Source organism: Cutaneotrichosporon cavernicola, assembly GCF_030864355.1.
Source record: "Cutaneotrichosporon cavernicola HIS019 DNA, chromosome: 2".
Lineage (NCBI taxonomy): Eukaryota > Fungi > Basidiomycota > Tremellomycetes > Trichosporonales > Trichosporonaceae > Cutaneotrichosporon > Cutaneotrichosporon cavernicola.
Genome location: NC_083394.1, coordinates 455,944 through 477,819, shown reverse-complemented (window position 1 = coordinate 477,819; position 21,876 = coordinate 455,944). Strand labels below are relative to the sequence as shown.

Here is a 21,876-nt window from a genome sequence, read left to right as displayed (position 1 = left end):
TTTCGGTCAATACGACCATATGACTTCTTGCGCATAGCTTGGACGACCAGTTCTTGTATTTGTTTTCCTCCATTCAACATCACCCACTCCACAATCTGCATGATCATTCCCGGGGTCTCTGAAATGCACTGCCATGGTTACGAGCTGCACAAGTCTATCACCAGTAATCCTCTGCACTCCCACCTCCCTTCTTGTTCCCCGCCGTCGCCTGACGCTGGTAAAATTCGGCCACCTATTGTCAGCTACCGTTCGGCCAGTTGTAGCTCGCTCACCTGCTCTGCAGTCGTCGCGTCGTCGGCGTCCTTGTCGTCGCGGGCGCGTAGGAAGCGTGGGAAACGCAGCGAGATGCCACGGCTCTCGATCTGATGTCAGCTAGCGAGAAATGCCGTGTAGCTCACCAATCCATGGGCAGCAGTGTAGACGGGCGAGAGCGAGAGGTCGGCGGTGAGCACCTCCCAGACGACCTTGGGCTCGAACCACACGTCGGGCTTGGCCCCGCCGACCTCGATGTCGCCTCGCGGCTTGGCCATCTCGAGTGGGTGCAGCTCCTCGTATTGAGCCTTGAGCTGCTCCTCGGAGAAGCCGGTGCCGATCTTGCAGATTGTCTGGAAGTTCTCCGAGTCTGGGTCGTAACATGCGAGCAAGTAGGCGCCGTACCAGTTTGTCCGCTTGCCCTTGCCGTAGTATGCGCCGACGACCACCAGGTCGAGCGAATCGCCGACGCCCTCGAGGTAGTCCTTCTTGAGCTGGGCGAGTTAGAACCGGATCGACGACAACTCACCTTCAACCAGTTCATGCTGCGGCGGCTGGGCTCGTATGTTGACGCGTCGGTAGTTAGCAGCTTGACCATGAGGCCTTCACATCCGTCCTTGATACTCTCTTCGAGGAATGCCGAGATGTCCTCCGTGCTCGAGCTGTCGGAGGCCTTGGCGAACCCGAACTCGCTCTCGACGGGCTGGAAGTGTGCGTTCAGAATCTCACGTCGCTCGCGCAGCTCCTTCTGCAACAAGCTCTGTCACTGTCAGCTTCCGACATCAGTTAGACTCACCTCGCCGTTCAAATACAGAAGATCGAATGCAAACAAGTGGACGCGGACGGTAATGTCTTCCGTCTTCACGTCCTTGCGTTTGCGTCGGCTGAGCTCCTGGAAGGGCAGCAGTTTCTGTTCTTGCGGATCGTACGCCACGGCCTCGGCGTCGAGAACAAACGACTTCACGCCCTCCTTGATGCAGCGTGGGATCTGGTCAACCATGTCCGGGTACTTGGCGCTCATGTCCTCCGAGTTGCGACTGAACACGGCGATGGTGCCGTCCTCAAGGAGGTGCACTTGTGCTCGCTCGCCATCATACTTGTACTCGCACGTGAATTGCTTGCCATCGAAGCGGTCGAGCACCTCTGTGATGGCCTTGGTAGGCTTGGCCAGCATGGGCTTCAGCGGCACACCTGAGGTCAGAGTGAGAGACAATGAGTGACCCACCAGGTGTGAGCTTGCAGTTTTCCCTCAAGTGGTGGATACCACCCTTCATCAGAGCGGGAACGATGATATCGTAGTTGGGGAGTTCACTGCGTTTAGCTTGAGATCGTAACCCAAAGCTCACCTGTACACTGCCTTCACAATCACGCTAGCCTCTTCCAATTTCTTCGACATGACTTCTGGCGACAGTTTCTTGCCCTCTGAGAGATTCAGCTTGGATCCTCACATCTCCCAACTCACCGTTGTTCTTGAGAACAATCGCGTGTCCAAGCGCGGTGGGAAGTGACCGCTCGGCAAGACCGATACGCAGCTTGCCCTCCAGACTACGAATGATGAACTTGGCCTCGTTGCCCTGACACGCCGAGAGGAGCTGGTTGATGAGGCCAACCTTCTTGGCTTGTGACTGGCGTGAGCTCCTGCTCGCCACATTGAGCTCACCTGGTTACCCGATGTCTTGGCAATGGCTGTTAAGCGCTGGAAAACAGAGGTAACAGTTAGCGGTTTGGGCTTGAACAGCGTCTTCTGCTTGTTGCGCGATGCCTGGAGTCAGTGGGTTGACATAGCTCCAGGAACCCACCATCGCAACTTTGCCCAGATCGCCCTCCTTCTTGAGGTCCTCCTTGATCTGCTTGACGTTGCGGCCCGTACTCTCCGCGATAGCTTTCATGAGGATCGTCTCGCCGATTCCGAGCTCCAGACCCTCGTAATCGGGGCATAACTGACGTTAACTCTACCGCCTGGACGCAGCTGCCGTACCCTGTTTATGCAAAGGTACACTGTTTTGAGGAGGTTGGAGGCCTCGGGGTCGGTGTCACGCTCTGCGACGACACGTAGGAACTGGGTGAGAATGTTTAAGATCTCGAGACGCTTCGTCGTTGCCTCTATCTGCTCGAAAGTCGCTACTAACGCGGCGTACGGCACCCTGCTGTCAGCTCGTTCACTTGAAACAGCTCACGGCTCGCCTTCCTTCCACCCCTTGTCGGCAACGTTGGATTTGAAGTCCTTGGTGAACATGGCAGCGCTGTTTGTTAGCAGCAATTCGTCCCCTGGCAACTCACAGCTTGACCGCAGCCTTCCCCTCCTGTTCCTCGAGCTCCTCGTCGCTGATCTCGTCCTCACCTTCCTCGTCATCGTTAATGAAGGCCTTGTCCTCATCCTCCGGCTCTTCCTTCTTGACAGGCTTGGCGAAGATGGACGCTAGTGGCTTGCCGTTTGCTGCAGGTTTCTTCTCTGGCCCCTTCTCCTTGTTGGCCCCCTTCTTGATCTCGGTCTTCTTCACGTCCTTCCCCTCGGTCTTCACCTCCCTCGTCGGCGAAGCCGACTTCTTCGGCGATGGCGACTTCTGCGACGCCTTCTTGGGCTGAAAGAAGCCCATGTCTAGCTTGGCTTTCTTCGCTGGCGGCGACATGGCTGTCGTCAGCTTCTCATACCGTGTTCTAGCTCACTATCAGCCCCGTTCCTCGCCTTCACGGGAGACGGCGAGCCCTCCTCGTCCGACTCGATGACGCGCTTGACCTTGCGCACGGGCGCTCTAACGGGACTGTCGACGCCTGATGTTAGCTTCTGTCCAGTAATTTGAGCTCACCCGACATGGCTAGTGTGGAATTGGGAAAGTGGCAATGAGGAGGGACGGAGCGGCGGTTGATGTCATGTTGTTGGACGCGCCGGACGCGCGTGTGGAGGTGCGGAAGCAAATGTACGGGACGGGTGAGTCAACTGTACAGTCGACTGCACGGTCCAAAGGTATGACTTCCGCCCCATCTCTCGTCACGGATCACAGAGTCTTGGATGCAGTACCTGGGCACGAGCGAGGCGACTGCAATCCAAGGATTTCTACTTCTCTCTTCTTATTGTTCTGATAAAAGACTGTTACTGTACTCTATGGCAGACAAAAATCAACCCACGTGGCTTGACATTCCGCACCCACACTGACTTGTAACCAGCCGCAATTGGGGTTGTTGCCACCCAACAACCATTCTACCATGGCCCTCACCCCCGCCCAACTATCCCAATGGGAGGAGGAGGGCTACCTCGTCCTTCCTTCGTTCTTTTCCCAAGCCGAAACAAAGGAGATGCTGGATAGGACACACGCGCTTCTCTCTTCTTTCGATCCCACAACCCACCCTCTGACGCGCTTCACCACCGCCGCAGACGGGCCGAACGCCCACGTCGGTGACGAGTACTTTCTCAATTCCGGGGACAAGATCCGGTTCTTCCTAGAGCCTGGCGCTGTTACCCCCGCAACGGCTACCGAACCCGCTCGCCTCAACGTACCCGCCGATCGGAGCGTCAATAAGATTGGGCATGCGTTGCTTCTCGATCCGGTATTTGGCAAGTATACTCTTGGCGACAGGATGACGGAGGTGGCCAAGAGCCTTGGAGCTCATAAGAGTGCGAGAGTGCTGCAGAGCATGGTTATTTGCAAACAGCCGCGCATAGGCGGCGAGGGTGAGTCCTCCCCTAAACAAGCTAAAGCCAGTGCCATGCCACAACGACTCAACGTTCCTGTACACGGACCCGCCCAGTGCTGTCGGGTGCTGGATCGCGCTCGAAGACTGCACCCCACAGAACGGCTGCCTCTCCTTTCTTCCCGGCAGTCACAAGACCGCTCGCATCAGCTCGCGCTTCGTCCGCGCCTCTGGTGGCGGGACGACTTTCGAGCCTGTTCCTTGCGTTAAGCCCAACGAGGAGGACTGGGACGCTCTTCCCGGTTGGAAGGAGGCGCCTTGTACCGCCGGCACGATGGTGCTCATCCATGGAAGCGTGATGCACCGCTCGCCGCCGAACCCGAGCAACCGCACACGCATAATCTACACCTTCCACATGGTCGATGGCGAGTGTGTTTACGATGAGAAGAACTGGCTCCAGCCCACGCCTGAGATGCCGTTCGCTAAGCTCTTCTGATTAGGCCACGATATGCATATGTTTCTAGATGACCTCGACGTTGGCTCGCTGCAGAACGTCTGCCGGACGCACGGCATACAGCTCGTCGATCAGGGCGGCACGGAACGTGCCGGGCCCACGCACGTCCTCACGCGCAACGGCGCGCTCGGCCGCCACATTGATGGAGAGGACGCCGGCGAGGGCGGCCGCGAGCATGTCCCCGCGGACGAGCGGGAAGGCACCCTTCTCCTCCCCGTGCGCCTTGATGTGCGCGGTGCGTGCGGCTGCGCAGAACGTCGCAACCAACGTGCCGGTCATGCACCCGCTGCCAGTGATTACGTCGAGCAGCTCGTGGCCGTTACTCACGCGCAGCACGGTCGCGCCGTCCGAGATGTAGTCCTGCTCGCCGGTCATGACGACGATTGCACGTCTGCGGCGGGCAAGGGTACGTACGACATCGGCGGGGTCCTTGAACCCAGCACCGACAGAGTCGACGCCGCGCGTGGCCACGTCGGAGCGCTCCGCGAGGGTGGCGATCTCAGCCGGGTTCCCCTTGATGACGGTTGGCTGCCAAGCCGAGAAGAGCTCGACGCTCGTCTCGCGCCGGAAACTCGTCGCGCCAACTGCCACGGGGTCGAACACGAGCGGCTTGCCGTTCATGTTGGCGTGGCGGCCAGCCACAAACATGCCCTCCTTGTCGGTGATCGTGCCAAAGTTGATGAGCAGCGCACCAATGACGGGCGAGAGGTCGGCACAGTCGCGGGGATTCGTCGCCATGATAGGCGACGCGCCGATTGCGAGGGTCGCGTTCGCGCTGTCGTTAATCACGACAGCGTTCGTGATCTGGTGCACGAGCGGCGTCGTGTCACGGACGACAGCGAACAGTTCCGCGGCGGCCTTGATCAGCTCCTCGGCGCCACGCTGGGGAGCCGGGAAAACTGCGGTTTCGGAGTTCGTTCCCTCGCGCGACGCCTTGAATGCGTCGGTGATGGCGCGGAGCTCGGCGGCCTTCTCCTTTGGCGTCTGACTCGCGACAATGGCCGAAATAACCGCAACGCCGTCAAGCGCCTTACCAGAGGCACCGACTGAGCCGTGAAGGAGGAACGGGGTGTTGTGCGCGTGAATGCCACCGATCGCGACAGCCTGCGTCGCGAGCCCCTTCTCGCCCTGGGAAGCGATGATGTCGAGAAGTACGCCCGTGCCGCTGGGCGCAAGCTTCGGCTTGGCGGTGACGTCCTTGCTGGCTGTGGGCCACACTGCTCCAATTCCCACATAGTCAACACCGTCCTGGACGGCCTGGACGGCCTCCTTTTCGTTCGACACAGACACGCCGAGGATCGCGTCGTCGCCGATGAGAGCACGCACCTGCGACGCGGGCATGTCGCTCTGCCCAACGTGCACGCCCGCACAGCCGACGGCGAGGAAGACGTCAACGCGGTCGTTGATCAGGAGGGGGACGTTGTACTGGTGTCAGACGGTGAGTGTGCGTGAGGAATCGAGGCTCACCTTATCGCACACCTCCTTCGTCTTGCGCGCGACCTCGACGAACTTGCCAGTGTCGACATCCTTCTCGCGGACCTGCACGACCGTCACGCCGCCCTGCAGGCTCTCCTCGAGCGACTCATAGTAGTCCTTGCCCTCTGGGAGCAGTTCGCGCCCCGTGACGAGGTAGACTGAGTAGTCGACCTCTGGCTTCATCGTGGAAGGTGGAATGTGTGATGCGAGAATAGGTTGTGCAGAGATATTCGCGGGCTTCCGGTTCTGATCGGGCCCGGTTCCCTATTGATCGGACAGCATTCCGCCCCCTATCTCATATCTTCGTCCTACCAACGTCAGGTCCCATGCCATTTTGCACAACGCGCTATGCGCTATACTAGAATATACATGCAAAAAAAAACTCTACTATTTGGGCGCCTCGCAAATCGTGCACTTGTCCGTCGCGCTTGCGGGGTTGAGAAGCCCACACAGGGAACATGTCCACTCGCCTGCTGCGCCAGTAGGCTTGGAGAGCATCGCGGGCTTGTCCTCCGCCTTCTGCCCGAAAAAGAAGCCGCCAGCGGGCGGGGTGCCGAACCCACCGAATGGCGAGGCAGGGGCTGCGTCACCGCCAACCGTCTTACCGCCAAAGCTGAACCCGCCAGCAGCCGTGGTGGGAGCCTTGAAGCCGCCAACTGTGGGACCGGCTGTAGATGACGAAGTCGGGACGGGCTTGCCGCCGAACGAAAAGCCACCGGCCGGAGCAGCGGGTGGTGCGGACATGGTCGTGGTGGAGAGCGACTTGCCACCAAAGCTGAAGCCGCCTGTGGGTGCTGAGGGAGGTGCAGCTGGCATGGCCGCGGCCTTGGGCGCCGCTCCTGGCCGAGGGGCCTCACAGACGGTACACTTGTCTGTCGCGGTGGCGGGGTTCTTGAGCATGCACAGGTCGCATGTCCAGTCACCAGCAGGGGCGGGCTTGGCACCAAAGCTGAAGCCGCCAGATGGTGCCGCGGGCATCGGCGAGGGCGCGACCGGAGCAGCAACCTTCGCACCAGGCTTGGGAGCTTCGCAGATGGTGCACTTGTCGGTCGCGCTGGCGGGATTCTTCAAGCTGCACACGTCACAGTCCCACTCGCCGGCGACCTTCTCAGCGGGCTTGAACCCAGCGCCTGCAAAGTTGAAGCTGCCCGACGGCGCGCTGGGAAGAGCGGAGGGAGCAGGGGCGGCAGCCTTGGCGCCGGGTTTCGGTGCTTCACACACACTGCACTTCTCCGCGTCGGCTGCCGTGTTCTGGAGCATACAGACGTCGCAGGTCCATGCGCCGGCGGCCTTCGCTGGCGGCTTGAAGCCGAAGCCACCGAAACCACCACTCGGTGCGGAGGGCATCGCAGCTGGTGCAGTAGCCTTGGGCTTGGCTCCAGGCTTGGGCGCCTCGCATACGCCACACTTCTCCGTGTCCGCTGCAGTGTTCTGGAGCATGCACATGTCGCACGTCCATGTCCCCGCCGGTGCGACCTTCTTCGGAAGGCTGAAGGATGCTGAGGGGATGGTGGGAGCGGAGACGGATGGTGGGCAGTAGTAGGACGTGGGGTTGGCGGCATTGGGGAGCTCGAACGTAAAGCTGTCAGTCTTGGCCGGGCGGGTGGACACGATGGCCTTGATCGCCTCGCTTGGATGGGGCTGGTCAGAGCCGGGCGGGAGGGTGAAGGTGAAAAAGGGGAGCGCGTTCTTGTCGACATTGAGGGCAGTGTCCTTAGCGGACATGTAGAGGTTAGCCTTCTCCGCTGGCTGAGTAGGAGCACGGAGCTTGGAGGGCGTCGCGGGAAGCTTGGATGGAGGAGGACCCAGGCCCAGCGGCTGTGTCGAGAAGATGGGTGCGGGCGCCGGCATTGACGCTGCGATGATCGAATCGGAAGTAGAAGGCACAGGTGCCAGTGGGGCCGGCTTGGGAGCTGGTGGGGACGGGCCGCGCATGGACTGGGAGAGGGAGGGAGCAGGGAATGCGGAGACAGGCTCGGGCTCGTCAATGGTCACGGCTGCCGGCGTCTTGCGAGACGGGGTGAAGGAGAACGCAGATGCCGCCTTGGACGGTGCGGCAGGCTCGTCGTCGTCGTCGTCGTCGATGGCTATCGGCTCATCGACAGGCTTCTTCTGCTTCCTCGAGGGCTCGGCCTCCTTCTGCTTCTTGGCAATGGATGGGCGTCCGCTGTTGATCAGGTCGAGAGTGGAGAGCGGGCGGCCCGACGTCGATGACTGGCCCCGCTCCGAGTCGAGCTTGGCGGCCGCCCCGCGGCTGGAGCCGAGCGACCGGCGCATGCTTCCGTTGGTTCCAGACGACTTGCGCAGGCTTGCGTACGGCGAGTAATGCTTGCCTGCAGGGAGAGCCACGCTCTCGTAAGGGTTGAACACCTGCTGGGGCTTCTCCTCGTGCGGTGTGATCTCATTGTCAAGAACGTCCTGGATCATGTCGTTGACGCGCTTGCGCCCAATGTCTCGCGGGGTTGGTGGCTTGTCGGGCGACGTGGTGATGCTCTGGCCTAACGGCGATGGGCGGATTGCGCCGCGCGAAACGATCCGGGCGCGCTGGTTGAACTCGGCAGCCTTCTTGGATGCCGCGCGGTTGGGAGTGGAACCAGACGGCTCATCGTCGAGCACCTCGACCTCGACGTCGGGCAGCGTCTTGCGTTTCTTACCCGGTGTGTCGTCTGCGAAGAGGCTTGACATAGAGCGCATGCTGGTAGTCGCAAAGCGGCGCGGGCTCATCCCTGGCCCGAGGTACTTGACGCGGGAGTGGGAGGGCAGGGGCCGCGCTGCGGGCGGTGTCGAGCCGAGCGAGAAGCTCGAACCCGAGGTGGACGGTGCAAGCTTGCGGGTAGATGTGAGTGCGCCGCTCCATCCGCCAGTGGGATGCGATGTCAAGGAGTCGGCCTTGACGCTGCGCAGCAGCGTCTCCATGCTCTCTATGTCCTGGGCCGAGTAGGCCCCGTCTCCCTTGAAGGACACGAAGGTATGGAGTGCGGCTGCCGAGGCAGAGGGGGGGACCCCGTTGGACCGGCCGACCTGGGTGGTGGGAGTGCGGAAGAGAGCGGGGTTGGAGGACGAAGCGAGGGGCTGGAGCGCGGGCATGGACGGCGACGGACGAACGCGCTTCGTCTCGAGGTCGAGCAGGCTCCATGAACTCTTGGATGGCGAAAGACGCCTACTCCTCAACAGGCTCTTGTTCGCACGCCAGGCCTCAGCGCGCGCCTCGAACTCGTCGCCAGTCCGTCCCGCCGCCTCGGCTAGACTGAAGACATCCTGTCCAACCATGTTGGACGGCGCCTCGCCTCCCCACTCGTCGTCGCTGCCCGAGACTGAACCTGAGCCGTCGCGCGCCCGTAAGGAGGAGAATGAGGAAGATATAGACGTTGCGAGAGTGGATAACCAGGATCGCTACTGTCAGGAAGGTGGGGCGGGGCCACGTACCTGCTTGGCAACTGGTGGTCTCTCGCGGCGGTAGGGCGAGTTGCTTATCCGCTCGGCGCGGAGATCCTTGCGTGAGGATGCGCGGTTCATCGCAGGCAGAGTCGACGACTGCGGTGGCGATGAAATGAGATGGGTGACACAAGCGAGGTGGTTTATGGAGCGTTGCTTTTGTAAAGAGATGGTTTAGGCGTGAGCTCATCGAAGCATGTCAGTAAGTTTCCAAAATGGGTGGAGTATTTAAAGTCCAACAGTAGCACTCTGGAATTGTGTTTGCTGGCCTGTACTGGTCTCAAAGCGACTCGACTACATAATCAAGCTCACTAGCGTCCGGAATGAGTAGACCTGACTGATATGGACAATTAAACTGGACAAAGAGTCCGTTCCAGACTTCGTGGCAGAGAACAATTGACGTTGTGATCACCCCCTCCTTGATCGCATGACCTTTGTGTACTGTATCGGTCCAGAGGTTCACTCTGCACCATCACCTTGCTACAACTGTCCAAGCTCTCCCATAGAAATCAGTGCCGCCACCTGTCACCTCTGCTGCGCCCCATTCGCCCTGATAATACAAGTGACATCTAGTGTGAGGACAAACCCTAATGCTCCGCCCACTGAAGGACAATGCTTGCTGTATATAACTCAACCCGCTCAACCCGTTTAGACGAGGTTCTGCTGCTCGAGCGTCATGATGATGGAGTGGACAATCTCGGGGACCGAGTCCTTGCGGAGGTCAACAACGAGGTCGGCGTCAACTGGCTCCTCGTAGGGGTCCGACACGCCCGAGAAGTGCTTGAGCTCGCCGTTGCGCGCGCGCTTGTACACGCCGCGGCGGTCGGCAGCCTCACACTCGGCAAGAGGGGTGGCGACGTGGACGAGGAAGAAGTTGCCGCCTGGCCCTGCGACGGCGTCGCGGAAGGCCTTGCGCGAGCGCTCGTAAGGTGCAGTGGGAGCGGCGATGACAGCGGCACCGGCCTTGGTCAGCTCGGAGGCGACGAAGCCAATGCGCTGGATGTTGCGGTGCTTCTCCTCAGGAGCGTGTGCCTGGTCGGGCGTCAGGTCGCCGCGGAGCTCGTCACCGAGCAAGAGCGAGACGGAGCGGCCACCGTGCTGCTGAAGCGTGACCTGGAGTGCGCGAGCAATAGTGTCCTTGCCCGAGTTGTGGAGACCTGTGAGGAGGACAGTGAAGCCCTGCTGCGGGCGAGGGGGGTACGAGTCACGGAGGACCTTGACGACACCAGTGTACGAGAACCAGTCAGGGATCGCAGCGCCGGTGCGGAGGCGCTTGCGGAGCTCCGTGCCCGAGATGTCGGCGGTCTGGGTGCCCTTGGGCACCTCGTCAACCGGCTGGTACTCGTCGGTGCCGGGGAGGTAGGTCATAGCCTGGAATGGGACCATCTCGATATCGAGCTCGTCCTTGAACTGCGCGACGAGCTCCTGAGCGTCGTATGGCCCGTAGAAGTCGACACCCTGGCTGTTCTTGCCTGGGCCGGCGTGGTCACGGCCGACGATAAAGTGGGTGGCGCCAAAGTTCTTGCGGATGATGGCGTGCCAGACAGCCTCACGGGGACCAGCCATGCGCATGGCGAGGGGAAGGAGGGCGAGATGCGCGAGGCCCTCGGGGTACGAAGGCATGAGAGCCTGGTACGCGCGGACACGAGTGAAGTGGTCGACGTCTCCGGGCTTGGTAAGGCCGACGACGGGGTGGATGAGGACGTTGGAGCGGTGCTGGCGGGCGGCACGAACGGTGAGCTCGCGGTGGGCGCGGTGCATGGGGTTGCGGGTCTGGAACGCAGTCACCTTTCTCCAGGCCAGCTTGTGGAAGTGGGCGCGGAGCTCGGCGGGCGTGTAGCGAAGGGCGACGTAGTCGTAGTGGTTGGGCGCCTGGATCGCCTCGACCTTGCCGCCGATGTAGAACTCCTTGATAGAGTTGTGGAGGTACTTGACGGCCGGGTGGGCGAGGTCGTCGGCGCCCATGACGTTAATGGCCTCGGTCGCCTTGTCGGGGCGGTAGATGTCGTCGAGGGTGATGATGGCTAAGGCAGCCTCGTCACGGAAATCGCGGAGAGCGATGCGAGAGCCAGGCTTGAGGCTGAGACGGTCAATGTCCTCCTGCGAGACGTCGAGGGTGATGGGCATGGAGAAGAGGCTGCCTTGGCGCTGGCCGTTGACCTTGGCCAGGCGGAGCGTGTCGCGGACCGAGGTGTAGTCGGCCTCGTTCATGAAGCCCTCGAGTGGCGAGAAGCCGCCGTTGAGGATGAGCTCGAGGTCACAGAGCTGACGCTAGAGGGTTAGCACGCGGAATGAGCTAGCCAGCGGGGCTGGTTGGAGGGAAGGCTGCGGGGCCCGGGGCCCGTGGAGCGCCACTCGGTCCCACCACGCGTCGCGCTACTCACCTCAGTGAGGAAGAGGTCTGGAAGCGAGCGCGCCTCCTCGGCAAGCTGAGCGTGCTTGGGGGCATCGCGGGTGAGAAGGTCCTTGAGGACGCCGCCGTGGGGAGTGTTGGCCATTTTGTCAGACGATTGGGCGATGCTGTATCGGAAGAGACAGAGTAGGACAAAGGATTCATTAGTTTTAATAGTCGGGAGAAGAGGAAACCACGAAGAGGTTGAGTGAGAGCGCACTGTGGCGTGCTTGAAGTTGCGTGACCTTTTACTAGACAGATATTCCAGATGTTGATCAGTATCCAAGGATTCAAAGGACAGACTAGGGTGAGCCACGCGACGATTACGGCTGCCCCAGCGTCCCCCAGTGCCCCGGTGCCCCCCTGGGCTGATGGGTTACAAAGGTAGATAGATCGCTTGCGTGCGTGCGTGCATGTTTGTTAGTGGGAATAAGCGGCGAGTGACAGATGGTTAGGATCAACAACCAAAATGAGATGGAGAATGATACAACAACAGCGACATATGGCGTGATTTCAGTCCTTATGTAACCCTTGCGTTTTACACGTGACAACTACGTCACCCTGGCACTACGGTCGGTGGAGGTTGTCCAGTGACAGAAACAATCTGGTTCCGGAACAGGCACTATCGCCTTAGGATACTAGTTGAAACTGAATACTCTGGATTCAAATCGACTGGTATATCACAGCTCAGAGTGGCCAACTCACGCAACACGTTCTCACAACGCTTCCATTTACATTTTATCCCATGTTAGCGTCTCCTCCTCTCTTGGAGCTTCCTCTCCCTAGACTCCAAACTAGCCCCGGCCTCCTCCTTACACCAGACACGTCGCATACCGCTAGCCGTCAAAACCAGATCCACCTCCTCGACTAGCACGACCTTCCTCCCCGTTTTATCGGGCTCCGTGCCATGACCCATGTCGATCTCGGAAGGTCAGAACGAATCGGAAGGGGGTTCATGCGACACGTCCTCTCCGGGATCGATGACATCTCGAATCTGGTACCACACTACAACGTATTTGAGGCGCACCGCCCGGCTCTCGAGGCTCCTACTGCGTCGCGGCTGGACCCCGTCCACATGTGGTTTCCTTGTATTATAACCTTCTGGCTGACACAGAGCGCTCAACATATGATCTCTATAACGATATCTCCCCACACAACAGCTTCATGAGAGCCCTGTAGACCACCTTTGCGTTCGCACATTCCTGTCTGTTTGCTCCAACAAGGAGTGACGGTTCCGGGATCGCAAGCGCCCAGACTCAGACTCAGACTCAGACTCAGACTCAGACTCAGACTCAGCAGAGCTGACAGGGATTTGGAGCTTCATGGACACTTCGTTGAGGTACGATGTATTCTTGACGCCCCTAACATGTAGCTGAGAGTTGAGTTGAGGATTGGGGATGATGCCCAACCATCTCCTTCACCCAATTCGTGCCACCTGTAACCACATACATACTACCCACTTCACCCATCTCTCAGGAGGAGTGGGAGGGTTCAATGTGAAGCCACCCTTGCTACGGCACACATATTGCAACATATCTCAGCGAATTGGCCAGGCCACGTAGCGAACATTCGCCTGTTTGAACCTATTGCGCTCCTCCCTGCCCCATTTTCTGCAGATCTCCAAAGTGCGTCGCTACTCCTGAGGTTGACGTCAGCCCATGCAGCCCATAAGGTCCATTGTCTCAAGAAGTCGCCGTCGAAGTGGTTAGGGAGATATATTACTCATGCGGATGCCTGAAGGATGCCTCGAAATAGATGTCGTTCGGCGAAATTTGATGATGCTCCGAGAATGGCAGGGTTGGGCGGTTATGCATGCTTAACTGGCACTGCAGGGGAGGGAGAGAGGGTATCCCAGCCAAGGTAACTGGCCTGTCATAGGGCGCCGACGCGTGGACGCGTGGGCAGCGTGGGCGACTTACAGCTGACGTCCCCACCACTCCGTTCGATGGCCGACGGGCGTCTACGCCGATGCTCGCTTATACGCCACATACATGCGCCTCGGCGGCTGATCAAGACTCGCTGAATAATCTTGTATACTTTGTGGAAGCTTGGGTTCTGTTCCACGGCGAGGGCCGTGTCGCTTTACCGGTAAGAGACGGGCCTATTGCCGGATCCCGGATGACATCAGCTTTCAGCCCACCTTAAAGAACCCAACTTCCATAACCTTCTCCCCAACTTCCCCACACCCAACAGAAACAATGGCACCCACCGAGCAGAAGATCTGGATCGTCAACGAGAACCCCATCGCCGAGGTGCAGCCTGACACGTTCAGGCTGGAGACCCGCCCTCTCCCAGCCCTCAAGGACGGCGAGGTGCTTGTGCAGGTCGAGTTTATCTCAAACGACCCAGCTCAGCGCGGTTGGATCCAGAAGGGTTCGGACCCGGAGCGCGCATACGTCAAGCCCGTTCGGGCCGGCGAACCTATGCGTGCAGGCGGTGTCGGCAAGGTCGTGGACAGCAAGAGCAGCAAGTGGAAGACCGGACAGCGGGTGTACGGATACCTTGGCTGGGCCGACTATGTCGTTCTTCCCGAGGCGTCCATCATGATGGAGGCGATGTGAGTTTCCAGAAAGAAGGGACTGACAAAAGTGACCTCCCAGGTGTCACCGCCGCCTCGCTCTCCGTGCTCGGCATGGTTGCCGTCACGGCGTACCAGGGCATCTTTGAGGTGCTGGACTGCAAGCCCGAGCACACTGTTCTTGTTTCAGGCGCTGCTGGCGCTGTTGGATCCGCGGCTATCCAGTACGCCAAACACGTCGTTGGTGCCAAGCGCGTTGTTGGTATTGCTGGTGGACCGGAAAAGTGCCGCTGGGTCGAGAGCATTGGCGCGGACGCTTGCGTCGATTACAAGGACCCTAACTTTGCTGCCAACCTCAAGGAGGCACTGCAGGGATACGCAGACCGCTACTTTGAGAATGTTGGTGGCCAGGTGCTCAACGCCGCGTTCCGTGTTATTAAGCGGTACGGCAAGATTGGTATCTGTGGCATGATCTCTGGTGAGTGCAAGACGAGCCGGACGTGTAAAGTGTAGTGTCGCTGACACCAGGCTACAACGGCAAGATTGACCCCCTTCCGGGATTCTTCGAGGTCATCTCGAACCGCCTCACCATTGAGGGCTTCCTCGTCCTCGACGTTGCACCGCGTTACGGCGAGATCGTGCAGAAGATTGCCGGGTGGGCAAAGGAGGGCAAGATCAAGCTTGATGAGAGCGAGACGGTCGTCCCCACCAAGATCGACGACGTCCCCCAGACGTGGCAGCGCCTCTTCCGCGGCGAGAACCGTGGCAAGCTCGTCACCCAGCTGGTCGTGTAAGCCCTCCGAGTGGCACATGTTGAGATCAGGGCGTCGAGGCTGTAGCGTACGCACATCGTCAATGAGGTTGGATGCAGTACAAGTGATATGATACAAGTGTCTAGTCTAGTCTAGTCTAGTCTAGTCCGGGACCGTCATCGTCTTCAATCTCAGGTTCTGGTGTCTGGGCCCTTGGGCGACTCCATTCGATGATGCTGTCCTCGCATTCGGGACAGAACCACTCGCCATCGGGTAACTCGTACAACCGCGGTTGAAGGCAGTCCATGTGGTAGCCCTCCTCGCAGCGCTCGCACTCGAGGAAAGTCATGTCGTCCTGCTCCGCCAGGTGGCAGATGTTGCACAGGTCACCGCTGTCGATCGCCGGCCACCGCGCGATCGCGAGTTTTTTAATCTTTTCCCTCTCTTCATCGACCTCTTTGGCTTTGCGTATTTGGCTTCTAGACTCCCATCCGTGACCCCGTGCATGGCGGCCACGGCCTCTCGCCCTCCCCCGCCCGGGCGGCCGGCCCAAGGGCTGTTTGACAGGCTCGTCGTCCTCGCTGTCCTCCTGCGCCGCATTGCCAATCCGCTCCTCCAGCGTCTCGTCCGGCTTGACTAAGAACACAGTGTGGACGTGTCCTGCCGCAATAGAGAGAACCTCGATATTGTCCAGGTGCTCTATTGGGGTCGGTTCACTCGAGCTGAGAAAGTCCGAGCCGATGCCCAACTCGCCATGCGTCGCGCCCTGGCCCCAAGCATATGTGCGGGGGACGTCGTCATCGTCCACCACCGTCGCAAAGTGGCTGATGAACCCGGCGCTAAAGTCCTGCACGTTCTCCAGGTGAAGGAGTCTAGCGAACTCCCTGAATGGCTCGGACGATGATCCTGCCGTCAGCTAGACAACAAACATCATCAAGCTAGACATACCGGGCCCAACGAGGCGGCACTTGCCCGCAACCCAAAGCTCGGTTCCCTCGTTCTCGGTTATGACAAAACTGCTTGATGGGCCTGCGTAGATGGCCGTCGCCGCGTGGTCGAGTTGAACACGCGTTGGGACCGGAACTATCAGAGGTTCATCACCTAGACCGACTTGCCCGTACTGGTTGTTGCCCCAAGAGTAGACTCTCCCATTATTATCGAGCGCTAGGGCGTGGCAGTTTCCACACGCGATGGATATGATCGGTTTGTCCGCTAGCTCCTTGATGCGTTCTGGGTAAGCCCGAGAGTATACGCAACTCACGTGGACTGGCCTGATAGCTGTAGCCAACCTTGCCGTTTCTGAGGATGATCTCTCCCGTCGTACCATTCCCGAGCTGGCCGAATTGGCTCTTGCCCGCGGCGTAGACAACGCCGGCCGAATCAAGAATCAGACTAAAGGTCTGGCCAGTCGCGACTTGACGGATATTTCTCCGCTTCCAAGGTCCTGGGATATGCTCGAGTTCAGCGAAATACTCGCCAGTCTGTTATCAATAGTAGTTCCAACAATCACAAAGACGCACAACACCAAGCGGGGAGGCGCGGTTGTCGCCCGCGCCATACAATTCCGAGCCGGAGAAGAGGAAAAAGTGGGAATCACCCACTGCGCCGCCATCCCACTTTCTCCCATTGGGCCCAGGAACATGCAGCGGTCTTTCGCAGGAAACGACGTGAACCCGGTTACGCGGGGTAGGGTTCTCCATCTTGAAGAATGGAACACGTCCAAATATGTGGGCGGTGCCCGCCAAGTCGATCAGAATGGTGTAGTTTGCCTGTGGGCCACCGATGACCTGCGTGATCTTCAGGTGCGACATCCACCGAGGCTTGACAGGAATAGGTTGGTCGTCACTTGCATTCAGCCAGCTGCCAGCGTCTGAAGCCTCTAAAGCTGAAACCCACTCTAATAATTTCGTGCCCTTGGACGACACCTCCTTTGACGATGGGGGTTGCGCGTTACGTTCCCAGTCTAAACCGCCACAGATGAGGACTGATTGTCAGCAATGCCCGAAATGGCGGACGCACTCCTGCCCCACTCGGCTCTTGAAGACTGAGGATCAGGTAAGTCGGGTCGGTCAATGTCCATGCCTTCACCATGTGAAGGAGCGCGTGAATGTGAGGCAGATGCGCTCTCGTTTGAGCGAGGTCGTGGCGGCATCTTGTCTTTCTAGTCAAGGCTTTAGGCGACAGTACAAGGTGACAAGCAAAGTCCATCATACAACATCATTACCTCCACCAAGCAAGTGAAACAATCCAGGCACGCCTTAATGATAAAACAAAGTTATAATGACGTGGCGTTTATCATTCTCGGCATTATGGGCCGGCCCATATTGACGTATGTATTCGGGTGATGACTCCGAGTCAGACATTGATGATCTCCACGTCGGCCGTAATGGCCAAAGCAACCTGATCCTGATCCTGATCTATCTCCATCTCACTACTCACTTGAAAACATGTCGACGGAGACGACTATGATCGAGACAGTCATTGAGCCGCGTTCCTCTCCATCACTCTCACCAACCCCTCCACTCTCACCCACCTTCGACGGACATGGTGACATTGAGCTGAACAACATCGCTGGCGTTGTCGCGCGCGAAGCGGGCGAGCGCGATCCTCTTTTGCTGCGCGATCGCATCGTCCCAGACGAGCAGTTGCAGCTGCTGCGTCGACGCACACGCGCCGACTCCAAGGTCGCCAAATTCTATGAGGCACAGAATGACCATATCGGCCGCCTCCTCAAGCCCATGCACGTCCATACTGCTGAGGGTGCCGAGGCTGTCGATAGCATGGCGCTCAAAGTCAAGATTGCGGTCAACGTGTCGTTTGTCGCCAACATCATCCTTGCCGGTGTGCAGTTGTATGCGGCCATTAGCTCGATGTCGATTGCGTTATTTGCGTCATGTGTGGACGCGGTGTGTGAGTTGACTGTTCCCACATAGCTCACGTCAGTCGACCCCTTTGCCAACCTCCTCCTCTGGCTCTCACACCGGGCGGCAAAGCGCGCAAACCACGAAAAGTGGCCGATGGGCGGGAGCCGATTCGAGACGATCGGCAATATCGTGTACTCGTTCATTATGATGGCCGTCAACCTCATCCTCATCGTTGAGGCGATCAAGCAGTTCGCGATGCACAAAGGCGACGATAAACAAGAGTTCCATCTCGTTCCTCTCATCTGCGTGTGTATCGCGTGGGGCGTAAAGTTCCTCCTCTTCCTGTACTGCTTTGCTATCCGCGGCGCGAGTAGCCAGGTGCAGGTACTGTGGGAGGACCACCGTAACGACCTCTTCGCCAACGGGTTTGCGATTCTCTCGAACGCGGGCGGTGCCAAACTCGCATGGTTCATTGACCCGCTAGGCGGTAGCGTCATCGCCATCGTCATTATTGGCGTATGGTGCCGTACCGCTTTTGAGCAGTTTACGTTCCTTGGCGGCATCACCGCCTCTCCAGACTATGTCTCGCTTGTGACCTACAAGGTAAACCCGCTGGTGGTCTTTCTTCCAACCAGCTGACACCAGGCAATGACGTTCTCGGACGACATCAAGATGGTCGACACTGTGCGGGTGTACCACTCTGGTCCGCACTATATCGTCGAGGTCGACATTGTGCTTGACCCACACATGTCTCTCTGGCGGGCTCACGACATCTCACAGGACCTCCAGGACCAGATTGAGGCGCTGCCCGACGTCGACCGGTGCTTTGTCCACGTCGACCACGAGGTGACTCACACGCCTGAGCACCGGAAGACTAAATAGCGCACGTCGGAAACGTATCGTCGGGGTTTCTGAGTGCGACCGAGGATGTCGCTCCTACGAAGGAGCAAAGAAGAAGCTATTAGACAGGGTATGTTCGTGTTGCAGTGAATCGAACCATAGACATAGACTAGAGATGTACGACTCATGACTGCATTCCCAAGATTTGTCCCTCCTCATTGTACAACACACGTACAACACACCTAGAGCTTGGCCGGCCGCTTGACCAGCTTGCGCTGGTACGGCATGCTGGCTGTGAGGCCGCCATCGACGGGGATCGGCTGGCCGTTGACGTAGCTCGCGTCGTCAGACACGAGCCAGAGTGCAGCCTGTGCAATTTCAACCGGCAAGCCATGACGGAGTAGGGGGTTGATCTGGCCCGTTGCGCCCTCGTTGTGATTGGAACGAGCGGCGGCGAAAACGGCAGCAGTCATGTCCGTCTGGATGAGGCCGGGGCAGATAGCGTTGATGCGGATATTGTACCCGGCATACTCGTAGGCGCCAGTCTGGGCCATGCTCACAACGGCAGCCTTGGACGCCGAGTAAGGCAGCGAGCCGGCATTAGCGAGGCGGCCCGCCACCGAGGCGGTCAAAACAATCGAGCCACCGGGAATACGCTTCCCAACAGCTGGAGCGGCATCCTGCATGGCAGGAGCGGCGTACTTGAGCGCAAGGAAGCCCGATAGCACATTAACGCGCTGGATTTCCATAAACTCCTCAACAGAGATCATGTCCAATGTCCGCCCACCATGCCTAAGCGCCTGGAGCTGGCTCTCGCGGCTATTGGGGTCAAACTTGCCCCACTCCTTGGGGCGGACATTCGAGATTCCGGCGTTGGCAAAGTAAAAGTCGAGCCTGCCTTCCTCCTTTACAGCGCGGGCAACAATGTCTCGCACAGTCGCTTCGTCGGCGGCGTCGCCACGCACAAAGGTAATCTTGGTGTCCGGGAAAGTCTTGGCCAGCTCGGATGCGAAGTCGGGGAGCACGTCCGACAAGTCGAGAAGGTACAGTGCGCGAGCGCCTTCGCGGGCAAAGAGGCGCGAGGCAAAGGTCCCAATGCCAGAGGCCGGGCCGACGCCGGTCACGATGCCGACCTTGTGCGCGACGCGGCCGCTGCCGATGTCTTCGCGAGAGGATTGACGGATAGAGTCGAGCACAGCGGTGCGGACACCTTGGGCCTCGTTCTTGTCGAGCACTGGGTTAGCGCTGGAGCAAGCAGGAGGGAGCGGAGTGCAGAATCGTAAAGCCCTGCCTCCGTGCTCAGACCTGGTATAGATCGATTGCTAAGACGTAACTGCCGCATGTGCTGACCAGAGTGCTCCACGTACTCACTGTCTGTGTTTGTTTAGTCGTTAGTTGGGGAAGGAGCAAGACAAGGACGGAGTAGGCGCTACCTAAGTATGTAAATGTCTTGAGGTTGTCGGTGCAGCCCGAACACAACCGGCAACAATGAATTCTCAATGCCGGTAGTGTTTTGGGAGCCCCAGGCTGACATGATAACCGTGAGTTGCCGAGCACCTTGTTTAACTGCGGCCCACCCAGAGCCGATGTCATTTGATTCCGCTATGACGCTCTACTCTTTCGATAACCTCCAGTCCCAAATCCATCTTGATTTGAGAACTAATCTATCAATGTCCCCCATTACTCGCATCTCTTCACTCTCATCACACATTGTAAAGAAAAACGCACGCAACATGACTACAAAGTCCGACCCCTCCACTTACATCTTCAACCACACCATGTTCCGTATCCGGGACCCCAAGAAGTCTATCGAGTTCTACGAGAAGGTTCTTGGCATGGAGGTGGGCTTCCAATTGTTGAGGAGGGTTGGGCGTTGGCTTGAGTGCTGTCACCTACAAACCAGCTGATTGTGACCAACTCAACCCCGCTCACCTTCCCCCCTACCTTGATTAATCCTAGTGCTTCCGCAAGTCGGACGGGCCCGACTTCACCAACTACTTGTGAGCCGTGGGACTTGTACAATAGCTAACGCCAGCCTCGGATACCCCTCGGGCTTTGGGGCAAAGTCCGGCGCGTCCAAGGAGGAGAAGGGTGACCTCTTCACCACCCGCGAGGGTGTGCTCGAGCTCTGCCACAACCATGGCACTGGTGCGTCACTGTTCTACCTTACCCTTCGGCCAACTCGCTCTGCTATTGCTTTCAGCCGGAATCAGTTTGGTAGCAGCTCACACCAGAATCCGACGCCAGCTTCAAGGGCTACGCTTCGGGTAACGAGGAGCCAGGCCGCGGCTTTGGGCACATCTGCATCGCCGTCGACGACCTTCAGGCCGCTTGCCAGCGCTTCGACGAGCTTGGCGTCAAGTTCAAGAAGCGCCCCGAGGAGGGTCGTATGCGCGTGAGTCCGAGGGCCTTAGCTTGCCCGGCTGGTTTTATTCTGGATCGAAGCTATACACGATGGACGTCAGCTGACACCAGCACATCGCGTTCATCTACGACCCCGATGGATACTGGATCGAGATTCTGTGAGTGCCCATTGTAGCGAATTGAACCCAGCTCGAGCTGACATGTAGCTCGAAGAACGCCGGCCAGGCTGGCGCCTAAGCGTCCTCGATCGTATGGCAGTTAGCGGTGATGAATGGCCCGAGTTGCCGACAGGCCTGGGAGGCGGTGCTCACTCTGTCATGACTACTGATCTGAACCTGAATGGAGGAGAGATTAGCAGTCTGACAGCGGGGCTTTGCTGAGTAGACTAGGTCGCAACACCGTCGCACCGGCCGCAGCAATCCCGTATTCACCGCGCCCGTGAAGATTCGAAACGCGACAGCTTGGGGTCTCTGCAACGCCTTGAACGGACGATGGGAGTTGAAGAATGCCCCTCCCTGGGTTGGAACACCCCTCAGCTCACCACTCCTTCCTACTGTATACCACGAAAGGGCACCTCGGGCGCGGCACAGCTGCTCAGCAAAGTCACTTAGAGTCGTACTGAAGGTCATCGCGACGGGCGGCGTTTGGGCATTGGTGGCACTTCTGGCGTCTCACGGGCCCAACGGCGCCTCGGCGCCCGATGGTCGACTTCCCACTGGTGTCTCTGACGATGCGGGTAAACTCGAGCAACTGCCCACTCGGCCGTCGTCGTCTTCTCAGATGTTTCAGGAGCTGTCGGCGCAGAGACGGGGACGGGGCGAGCTGACGTGACGTGACGC

At 58.9% G+C, this 21,876-nt stretch overlaps 10 protein-coding genes across 10 annotated transcripts; 4 read left to right on the top strand and 6 right to left on the bottom strand.

Annotated features, from left to right (window-relative positions):
• Positions 1–157: 157 nt before the first annotated feature.
• On the bottom strand, positions 158–3,066 carry cdc17 (uncharacterized protein; the record flags this gene model as incomplete). The annotated part of the gene is made up of 15 exons (XM_060597173.1): positions 158–232; positions 273–362; positions 399–746; positions 782–1,012; positions 1,049–1,443; positions 1,478–1,563; positions 1,599–1,674; positions 1,715–1,877; positions 1,913–2,014; positions 2,052–2,192; positions 2,231–2,396; positions 2,430–2,495; positions 2,533–2,884; positions 2,920–3,024; positions 3,060–3,066. 15 exons carry the CDS (start codon positions 3,064–3,066, stop codon positions 158–160), a joined length of 2,403 nt encoding a protein of 800 aa, XP_060454093.1.
• A 390-nt stretch (positions 3,067–3,456) lies between these two features.
• Positions 3,457–4,378, top strand: CcaverHIS019_0201880 (uncharacterized protein; the record flags this gene model as incomplete). Its single annotated transcript, XM_060597172.1, has 2 exons — positions 3,457–3,922; positions 3,954–4,378. 2 exons carry the CDS (start codon positions 3,457–3,459, stop codon positions 4,376–4,378), a joined length of 891 nt encoding a protein of 296 aa, XP_060454092.1.
• Positions 4,379–4,402: 24 nt separating this feature from the next.
• Positions 4,403–6,055, bottom strand: THI6 (uncharacterized protein; the record flags this gene model as incomplete). The annotated part of the gene is made up of 2 exons (XM_060597171.1): positions 4,403–5,821; positions 5,864–6,055. The coding sequence occupies 2 exons, from the start codon at positions 6,053–6,055 to the stop codon at positions 4,403–4,405; spliced, it is 1,611 nt and encodes a 536-aa protein (XP_060454091.1).
• Positions 6,056–6,259: 204 nt separating this feature from the next.
• CcaverHIS019_0201860 (uncharacterized protein) lies at positions 6,260–9,388 on the bottom strand (the record flags this gene model as incomplete). The annotated part of the gene is made up of 2 exons (XM_060597170.1): positions 6,260–9,265; positions 9,299–9,388. 2 exons carry the CDS (start codon positions 9,386–9,388, stop codon positions 6,260–6,262), a joined length of 3,096 nt encoding a protein of 1,031 aa, XP_060454090.1.
• Positions 9,389–9,955: 567 nt separating this feature from the next.
• Positions 9,956–11,805, bottom strand: MET3 (uncharacterized protein; the record flags this gene model as incomplete). Its single annotated transcript, XM_060597169.1, has 2 exons — positions 9,956–11,578; positions 11,692–11,805. The coding sequence occupies 2 exons, from the start codon at positions 11,803–11,805 to the stop codon at positions 9,956–9,958; spliced, it is 1,737 nt and encodes a 578-aa protein (XP_060454089.1).
• A 2,092-nt stretch (positions 11,806–13,897) lies between these two features.
• QOR1 (uncharacterized protein) lies at positions 13,898–15,011 on the top strand (the record flags this gene model as incomplete). The annotated part of the gene is made up of 3 exons (XM_060597168.1): positions 13,898–14,256; positions 14,289–14,695; positions 14,746–15,011. The coding sequence occupies 3 exons, from the start codon at positions 13,898–13,900 to the stop codon at positions 15,009–15,011; spliced, it is 1,032 nt and encodes a 343-aa protein (XP_060454088.1).
• A 115-nt stretch (positions 15,012–15,126) lies between these two features.
• CcaverHIS019_0201830 (uncharacterized protein) lies at positions 15,127–17,121 on the bottom strand (the record flags this gene model as incomplete). Its single annotated transcript, XM_060597166.1, has 6 exons — positions 15,127–15,875; positions 15,918–16,052; positions 16,231–16,450; positions 16,490–16,814; positions 16,866–16,953; positions 16,989–17,121. 6 exons carry the CDS (start codon positions 17,119–17,121, stop codon positions 15,127–15,129), a joined length of 1,650 nt encoding a protein of 549 aa, XP_060454087.1.
• Positions 17,122–17,416: 295 nt separating this feature from the next.
• Positions 17,417–18,715, top strand: CcaverHIS019_0201820 (uncharacterized protein; the record flags this gene model as incomplete). Its single annotated transcript, XM_060597165.1, has 3 exons — positions 17,417–17,879; positions 17,913–18,436; positions 18,479–18,715. The coding sequence occupies 3 exons, from the start codon at positions 17,417–17,419 to the stop codon at positions 18,713–18,715; spliced, it is 1,224 nt and encodes a 407-aa protein (XP_060454086.1).
• Positions 18,716–18,915: 200 nt separating this feature from the next.
• On the bottom strand, positions 18,916–20,408 carry CcaverHIS019_0201810 (uncharacterized protein; the record flags this gene model as incomplete). The annotated part of the gene is made up of 2 exons (XM_060597164.1): positions 18,916–19,907; positions 20,402–20,408. The coding sequence occupies 2 exons, from the start codon at positions 20,406–20,408 to the stop codon at positions 18,916–18,918; spliced, it is 999 nt and encodes a 332-aa protein (XP_060454085.1).
• Positions 20,409–20,451: 43 nt separating this feature from the next.
• GLO1 (uncharacterized protein) lies at positions 20,452–21,274 on the top strand (the record flags this gene model as incomplete). The annotated part of the gene is made up of 6 exons (XM_060597163.1): positions 20,452–20,514; positions 20,633–20,673; positions 20,709–20,821; positions 20,908–21,068; positions 21,149–21,195; positions 21,244–21,274. The coding sequence occupies 6 exons, from the start codon at positions 20,452–20,454 to the stop codon at positions 21,272–21,274; spliced, it is 456 nt and encodes a 151-aa protein (XP_060454084.1).
• Between the last annotated feature and the right edge of the window lie 602 nt (positions 21,275–21,876).